General features: G+C 66.2%; 2 protein-coding genes across 2 annotated transcripts; both read right to left on the bottom strand.

The window, feature by feature from the left end:
- Positions 1 to 32: 32 nt before the first annotated feature.
- CHLRE_12g523800v5 (uncharacterized protein) lies at positions 33 to 2,654 on the bottom strand. Its single transcript, XM_043068419.1, has 5 exons — positions 2,238 to 2,654; positions 2,043 to 2,112; positions 1,609 to 1,755; positions 1,087 to 1,202; positions 33 to 934 (listed from the first exon to the last, which is right to left on the bottom strand). The coding sequence occupies exons 1-5, from the start codon at positions 2,295 to 2,297 to the stop codon at positions 866 to 868; spliced, it is 462 nt and encodes a 153-aa protein (XP_042918514.1). The 5' UTR covers positions 2,298 to 2,654; the 3' UTR covers positions 33 to 865.
- Positions 2,655 to 2,702: 48 nt separating this feature from the next.
- On the bottom strand, positions 2,703 to 8,654 carry CHLRE_12g523750v5 (uncharacterized protein). Its single transcript, XM_043068418.1, has 6 exons — positions 8,411 to 8,654; positions 7,893 to 8,003; positions 6,832 to 7,530; positions 6,367 to 6,549; positions 6,008 to 6,151; positions 2,703 to 5,739 (listed from the first exon to the last, which is right to left on the bottom strand). Exons 1-6 carry the CDS (start codon positions 8,432 to 8,434, stop codon positions 3,781 to 3,783), a joined length of 3,120 nt encoding a protein of 1,039 aa, XP_042918513.1. The 5' UTR covers positions 8,435 to 8,654; the 3' UTR covers positions 2,703 to 3,780.
- Positions 8,655 to 8,700: the final 46 nt, after the last annotated feature.

Here is an 8,700-nt window from a genome sequence, read left to right as displayed (position 1 = left end):
AAGTGGTACAGTTAGATACAAGCACGCACACGCAGGCGAGGGATAAAACCCAGACACCTGATCTGGCCAGGCCTGCAACCATGCCCTCCCTATCCATTTGGGGGAATACACTGTACAGGACACGCAGAGACGCACAGGACCACAGGTACCGGTATCGGCCATTGCAACCAGCCCCCTGACAACATCAATTCACTCCATTCCACGCCATGCGCACCGCCATGAATTGCTCATGCATAGGACTGCCTGCCGCGATAAAATGATGATAAATTGTGACATGTCTCACAAGTGCCGGATGGAAGCGCTGTGCTCCTCCTCGCCCACACAGCCACACCATGCCCACCTCAACACACACACACACATGTACACACATGTACACACAGGTACACACATGTACACACACATGTACACACACATGTACACACACATGTAGACACACACACATGTACACACACACACACACACACACACACACGTACACGTACACGTACACGTACACGTACACGTACACGTACACGTACACGTACACGTACACGCACCCGCACACACACGGGCACACCGCTACACACCCGCGGCGCCGGCCGCCAGGCTCCACTTCCCTCCTGCCACCCGCCCCTCCTCCCACGCGCCTCACAGCGGCCGCATCACCGGCGCGCGGGCATCCGCAGCCACCGCGCCCAAGCCCACGCCCAAGCCCATGCCCATGCCGGAGCCCGCACCCAGGCTGCCGCCCATGGCGCCCGCCGCCTCGGTGACGTCGTCCGCGCCGCCGCGCCGGAACAGGAACAGCGCGCCGCCGCTGCCGCGCCCCACCCGCATGTCCTCATCCAGGTAGGTGGTGCACCACTCGCTGCGGCTGCGCAGGACCTCAGGCACCGGCACCGTCACCTCGGGCAGCAGCGCCTCCACCGACAGCCCCCACAAGCCAAAGCAGCGCCTGTGCAAACCGCATGCGACGACGTGCCACCGCAGGTTAGGCACTGCTTATCAACTGCTCACAGGCAGCATCGCCGGCATAGGGTAACCCGGGTTAAACAGCATACAACAATGGTGCCATTGGTCCCCGACCTCCGCTTGTGTTGGACGCACCTCTTTCTGCTTCCGCCTCCGCTCCTCCGCCTCCTCGTCCGCCATGATGCGCTGCTGGTCCCGCTCCCAGTCGCGCCGCTCCCGTTCCCGCGCCATGTCCGCAGTCATCATGCCGCCTGTGTGCGGGGCCGCATGCCGACAGGTGGCCAGGAGGTGGTCAGGAGCGCAAGTGCAGCGCGGAGTAGGAGCGGTTCAGACGTGCGGTCTCCGCACAAGAGAAGAATACAATAGACCGGGACACGCTATGTGTCGGGTGGTTGCCTTGCCCAGTCCGCATTACCCTGCCTCAGTCCATACTACCCTGCCTAAACCCTTGCTGTCCTGCCTCAATGGTTGCAGCCGAGCAGCGGCGGGGGCTGAGGGTGGTGAGATCCCGCGGGCCGAGCGCCGAACAGCAGCAACACGCTCTGCCGACAGGTCAGCCGCAGCACACACTTGTTGACCCTCTCCGTCAGGGTGGCGGCTCGGGCAGTCCGACTACAAGGCCCGTGGACTCCTTGCCCCCATCCGCCCCCGCCTCACCTGTCCCCGACACTGCCTGCAGCATGGTGTCCACCAGGTCGCCGCCGCGCCGGCCCTCGCCTCCACCCGCCTCCTCCTCCGCCGCCCCGCCCTTGCGCAGGAAGTCCACCTCGTACTGCTCGCCCTCGTCGTCCAACTCGCCGCGAGCTGCGGCAGCAGCAGCAGTAGCAGCAGCAGCAGCAACAGCAGCGGAACAGCGGTCGAGCAGAAGCACAGCGATCAATGGGTAGATAGGGCTGGCAAAGGGTCGAGGGAGTTTGTACAGGCATATGGTAGCCGTGTGGAAGATGGCGAGCTGGACAGCCTGTGCGAGTCCGCATACATCGACGGCGAGGGGTGTGCAACGTGGCCGTGGTGGAATGGCGGGGTAGGGATGGCAGTGGTGCCGTGTGGCATTGTTCACGGCGCACGGCTGCAGCAGTCGCAGCGCCTACCTAGTTTCTCGTATAGTTGCGCCTTGCGCTCTAGCGCGGCGTAACACTCCCCGACGCGGTCAGCGGTGGTCTGTGCGGGAGGGGCGTGGAGGGGAAACCGCGCGGGGCGTCGTCCAGAACTGCTGAGGCCAGTGTCCGCGTCAAGCGTAGCACCGCCCCTACGTCGCATTTGCGGACTCCCAGACCCCGCCTCACCTTGACTTCAAGCTTGTCCCGTCGATCGCGCTCTTCCACGCCCGTGTTTCGTCGCTGCATAAGCGATGCGACGTTGAACCCCGAAGTTCGCCGGTCGGGGACCTCGACGCCACTTGCTTTCAATTTCACATTTTCTTGCGTGCGATAAAGTTGTGCTTGTAGCTCCATAATGCTCGCATTGCCGACTCCCGAAATGTCTTGCCGCTTGCGAGGCAGCATACCGCTGCTCGCCAGCCAGCCGAGGTTTCCAACACCTTCATCCTCTCTATGGCGCTTGCCACTGGTGCTTGGCTCGGTCATAGTTCCAGTAGGAGAGAAGGCAACAATTGGGAGCGCTCAGTTGTCAGCACTGCTGTTCTCTGCACCGAGGCAAACCACCATATTGTTTCGTCTTATAGCTATCGTGCACTGATAAAGTGTCCCTGTGTACCAGGCGCCCGAGGAGCCGCAAGAGCAAAATCTATGCCTCCATCACGACCCCCGGTTCGATGCTTGTTTCCCTGCAGTTCTCTTAAGTTGCGTGACCAGCGACGGCACTCCTGCTTCAAGCAATACGGTATCCTGATAAGTTAAGGCTTTGGGCGAAGCTTTGAATGCATTGCAAAGGCCGCATGGTGCCCACCTCGTCCTCCGTCCCTCTGCCAGCACCACGCAGCCTCCCTCCGTCCCTCTCCCTCTTCACGCTCCACTGTCATACTATCAATGCTCCTGCCGACAGTCCTCACACCGCACATCTCTCTGTCCACAAGCAGACTCAGCAAATGTAATCAATCTTTGCACTGTTTGCATTGAGCTAAGACCAATTGTCTTATTGTCTGAGCCTCCACGTCTCTACAGGGGCCAGGTAACCTTGACCTAATTGAAGTGGTACAGTTAGATACAAGCACGCACACGCAGGCGAGGGATAAAACCCAGACACCTGATCTGGCCAGGCCTGCAACCATGCCCTCCCTATCCATTTGGGGGAATACACTGTACAGGACACGCAGAGACGCACAGGACCACAGGTACCGGTATCGGCCATTGCAACCAGCCCCCTGACAACATCAATTCACTCCATTCCACGCCATGCGCACCGCCATGAATTGCTCATGCATAGGACTGCCTGCCGCGATAAAATGATGATAAATTGTGACATGTCTCACAAGTGCCGGATGGAAGCGCTGTGCTCCTCCTCGCCCACACAGCCACACCATGCCCACCTCAACACACACACACACATGTACACACATGTACACACAGGTACACACATGTACACACACATGTACACACACATGTACACACACATGTACACACACATGTACACACACATGTACACACACATGTACACACACATGTACACACACACACACATGTACACACACACACACACACACACACACACACACACACACGTACACGTACACGTACACGTACACGTACACGTACACGTACACGTACACGTACACGCACCCGCACACACACGGGCACACCGCTACACACCCGCGGCGCCGGCCGCCAGGCTCCACTTCCCTCCTGCCACCCGCCCCTCCTCCCACGCGCCTCACAGCGGCCGCATCACCGGCGCGCGGGCATCCGCAGCCACCGCGCCCAAGCCCACGCCCAAGCCCATGCCCATGCCGGAGCCCGCACCCAGGCTGCCGCCCATGGCGCCCGCCGCCTCGGTGACGTCGTCCGCGCCGCCGCGCCGGAACAGGAACAGCGCGCCGCCGCTGCCGCGCCCCACCCGCATGTCCTCATCCAGGTAGGTGGTGCACCACTCGCTGCGGCTGCGCAGGACCTCAGGCACCGGCACCGTCACCTCGGGCAGCAGCGCCTCCACCGACAGCCCCCACAGGTCCACCGGCCGCACGCCGAACGACTCGAACTCCGCCGCCGCGCACATGCCGCCGCCGTTGTCCATCCAGCGCCCCTTCACCGTCACGCGCCACGAGCCCAGCGGCCCGAACCGGAATACCGCGCTGTTCTCCGTCACCACCACCGCCGCCGAGTGCGGCGCAGCCGCGCCAGCGGCGCCGTACGCGGCGCTGGAGGCGGCGTAGGCGGGCGCGGCGCCGCCTGCTGCTGTCTCCTCCAGCGACAGGCGCTGCAGCACGTGCGTCATGCCGAAGCCCGGCAGCGAGTCGGCCAGCTGCAGCACCTGCGCCAGCAGGTTGGGACCGCCGCTGGCCGCCTGCGAGGCGGCCGACGGCGCGCCCGCTGCCGAGCCGGCGTTGGAGGCGTACACCAGCCGCCACTCGCCCAGCAGGTCGGGGTCCACGGACGCCGCAGGCGCCCGCACGGCCCCGTACCCGTACCCACCCGCACCATAACCACCAGCGCTACCGCCGCCGTAGGCGGCGCCGCCGTAGCCGGCAGCGGCTGCGTCCACGCTGGTGTTGAGCGGCTTGTCGGTGGGCGACAGCGCCTCCAGCTGCGACAGCAGGCCGTCCACCTCCTCGCGCAGCGGCTCGCCGCCCGGCACCACGCTGGTGACGGGGCCCAGCGCGCGCACCAGCCAGCGCAGCCGGTCCTTGATGGTGGCGCGCACCCGCGCCCGGTCGCGGCCGATGCGCTTCTCCTCAGTGGCGCGACTGAACTCCGCCAGCTTGGGGTCGCCGGGGCCGCCGCGGCCGCCGCCGGGGGCGCCGGTGCTGTTGCCCACGGCGGCGGCGACCGCGGCCGCCGCCAGCGCGGCGGTGGCGTCCAGCACGCCGCCGGAGGGGTTGGCGGCGGCGGAGTACGAGGCCGAGGAGGCGGGCTCGGCGCTAGCGCCGAGGCCGCCGGTGCTGCGGCGGAAGGCCTCCCAGGACTCCGCCACAGTGCGGGGCTGCGGCGGTGGTGGCGGCGGCGCCGCAGCTGCTGGCGGCTGCTGCTGCTGTGCCGTCTGGCCGGCGGTCCACCAGTCCGCGCGGTCGCTGTAGTTGCTGTTCCAGCCGCCGGGGGGCGGCTTGGGCAGGCTGGGGATGCTGCCGCTCGAGTACTGGCCGGCACCATTGCCGCCGCCTGGCAACGCCGGCGTGGCCACCGCCGCCGCCGCGCTGCGCTGCCGCCCCGCCGCCGCCACGGACGCCGCCTGGCCGCCGGCGATGCTGCTGCCTCCGCCGGAGGGCACGGATGAGGCTGTGGTGTCGAACAGCACCTTGCGTGCCGCGTAGGGGTCGCCCGAGGCCAGCACCTCGGACGGCAGCCGCGTGTCGCCCAGCCCGCCGTCGCGGTCCATGCCCGCCAGCCGACTCTGCGCCGTGCGCGCGCTGCCGCCCAGAGAGGCGAAGGTGCCCGGCGCTTCCACCAACCCCATCACGCTGCTGCTGCCGGTGCCGGTGCTGCTGCTGGTGTTTGCGCCGCCGTCGTGGAGGGGGTTGTCGCCGCGGCCGCCGCCCAGCTGCTGCAGCCAGCTGCCGCCGGGCGAGGTGGGCTGCAGCAGCGCCCTGGGCAGCTTGGAGCGCATCACGAACAGCACGCCCGCCACCGCCGCGATGTAGGCGACCAGGCGGCCCACAGGAGGAGCGCCCGTCCACGCCTGTGTGCGCGCACGCGTGCGCGTTTGCGAAAGCGGGCGCAGGGTGAACAGAGGGCAGCAAAAGGGCACCGTAGAGCGGTGTGCATGTGAGGGTATGCAGTGTGGTGTGGTGGGGCTACTGCAAAGCCTATCACGCGTGTTGGCGTGTGCCCCCTACCGACATCCTACCCCACACACGCTCCCTTGTCCCGCGGCCCCTACCAGCCTATCAAACGTCCTACCGCGCTCATGCAGCACACTGCCGCCCCGCCCCCCCCCCGGCACCCACCACGGCCATGCTGTCCGCCAGGCTGTCGCCCAGCTGCTTGACTCCCGCCAGGAACTCGCGCAGGCCGCTGTCCACCACCACGGCGCTGTAGATGCCGTCCAGCACACGCAGCACCGGGTCGCGGTACTTGTCCACGCCGTACAGCTGCAGGGGAGGGGGGGGGAGGGGAGGGCAGAGAGATGGGGAGGGCAGAGAGATGGGGAGGCACGGTGAGGGGCGGCGCAGGCCAAGTGGACTGGTCAGGTGAGGGAGGTCGAATTCAGCGACACGGCTGCAGGGTTACGGACACGCCCCGGCACGCCATGCAGCCCCCTCCTCCCCTACACGCAGCAGCTCGCGTCAGGAGTTACCTCCTGTACCTGCTCCGGCGGCACGTAGGGCGCCAGGTCCAGCCCCACCGCGGCGCCGGGCTCCAGGTGCGGCAGCGGGCGGCGGGTGGCTGCCACCGCCAGGCGGTCCGCCATGGTGTTGAGCTGCGTCAGCACCTGGCCCATGGTGGCGCGCTCCTCGCTGTCGGCCATGGCCGCGTACTGGGTGTTCACCTGGGTGTGTGTGGGGGGGGGAGGCGGTGATGAAGGGTGGGTTGGGTTGCGCTGGGGTTTGGGATGTCACGCCGCCTTAGCCACCAAAAAGCCGGCAACCCGCCCTCCGCACCTTAGTGCCATGCGACCCCAGACCTTCGGCAACCCCACCAACGGCAGCCTGGCTAGGCGGCGACCCAGCAGGCCCAAGTGCACACACCCTGCCCTGACCTTGTCGACAATCCAACTCCAGGACAACACCCCCGGGGGCCCCTGCCTCCGCCCCCTCCCGCTCCCCCACACCTGCTGCAGCTGCTGGATGAGCAGCCGCAGCGACTGCGACGCCGCGCGCAGCTGCTCCTGCTGCTGCTCCACCGAGGCCGCCGCGCCCGCGTCCTCCACCACCCGCCCGTAGGCGTCGTACACGAACGGCTTGGGCGTGCCGTTCCTCACCAGCAGGTTGTTTACCCAGTCCAACACCCCCGTCAGCTGCTCCAGGATGTAGTTGTGGTACACGGGGGCCTCGCCACCGCCGCCGGAGGCGCCGGCGGCGGCGCCAGTGGCGGCGGCTGCCGCCGCCGCCGACGCTGACGTGTCGGCGGCGCCAAAGGCGCCGAGCGCGTCCCGCAGGCCGGCGGCGCTGCCGCCGCCGCCTCCGGCGGCGGCGCCGTCGATGTAGTCCTGCAGCTTGGCGATGGCGGCGCCGATGCGCGCGTCCGTCTCCGCGCCGTACTGGTGCTGGTACTGGCCCAGGAAGGACTGCAGCTGCCGGGCCGCCGCCACCGGGTCCTCGCCGTGGGCGGCGGCGGCGGCGTCTGCCAGAACCTGGTCTGCCAGGGACGCCAGCGGCTGCGCGCCGCCGCCGCCGGCGCCGCTGGAGAAGGCGGAGGTGGCGGTGGAGGCGAAGGGCCCCGGCGGCATGCCGTACTGGGCGGCGGTGTGGGCGTAGGCGTCAGCAGCCGTGACGGTGTGCGGAGCGGAGGCTGCCACGGCGCTGTCATCCTGTTGGGGGAGTGCATGGATGGCACGGGAGAGGGCGGGGGCAACGGGGGGCGGTTGAAAGGACGGGGAGCTGGCAAACCTTTCCCGAGGGGCCTGTGTGGCCATGATGCGACCGCATTATGCGTAAATGTCATTGACGCTGCAGCGACCTGGCAGCACAGCGGCCTGACACGTGGGCACTGCGCTGCTGTGCAGCCTGCGACAGCACGGCCACCCTTACAACAGCCTGTGTGGCCGATCGACGCGCGCGTGTACCGTAAACCCGGGCACTCGTTGCTCAACCCGCGCTGTCGCGGGTACCAACACAACCCATCCGTGTCCAGCCCCCCCACCAGCGCCGTCAACCCGAAATGGCCCCGCACCTGGACACCGTTGCTCAAAACCCTCCGGAACAGTGCGGCAATGTCCAGCCCCGCACCCTCGGCACCCGGCCCGGTCGCCGCAGGCGTTGCAGAAGGGCCACGTGTCGGACTCTGCGCGTATAAGGGACATGATGGTGCTTAACACGTACACAGGATTCCGGCAGCGCGTGCTGCAGCGGTTCGGCCAGGATGCTTGCACATGTGAGTGTGTAGCTAGTGTTAGCAGCACTTGCCCGGCGAGCGACGAACAGCTGGGTCGGTCGTCAACTATGCCCATTATGTATCTGAACACATCCCCATATTGCTGCGACAGCGCTCGGCATAAAGCAAAGCGTCTCGAGGAACAAGGGCGGGCGCGGCCATGCGGAGCCGAGCCGGCACTGCCCATAACCAGAATTTTCAAGGCTGCATGTTTAAGGCTGTGCAGGCGCTACAAAACTAAGCTCGCGACGCTTCAGCATCCCCCGCATGGCGTCCGCAGCATCAAGTAGTATCCCTGAACGCATTGTGCATTTTACCATGTAAAATGCTTGCTTGGACATGTGTCGCGGGCTCATAGGCCCCGCTCCTTTCACGACTCCGGCGACATGCTTGCGACCGCGACCGCGAGCCACCGGCGAGCGTTGTGTGCCCAGCCCTGACGGGCTTAATGGGCTATGCATGCTGGCGCGGTGCCCCGAAGGCTAGCGTGTTTGTAAAAGGAGTCGTTGTTGATTCGGTTCTCGACACGAAAGGAAGCGGACCCACAACCGCTAGAGTTGTGCTATATGTCCAGGTCTGTAAAATGTTGACAATGAATGAAGATTTG

The sequence above is a fragment of the Chlamydomonas reinhardtii genome, chromosome 12 (genome assembly GCF_000002595.2).
Source record: "Chlamydomonas reinhardtii strain CC-503 cw92 mt+ chromosome 12, whole genome shotgun sequence".
In the NCBI taxonomy this organism is placed as follows: domain Eukaryota; kingdom Viridiplantae; phylum Chlorophyta; class Chlorophyceae; order Chlamydomonadales; family Chlamydomonadaceae; genus Chlamydomonas; species Chlamydomonas reinhardtii.
Note: the sequence above shows the minus strand (reverse complement) of the source record. Positions and strands in the feature narration are given on the sequence as shown.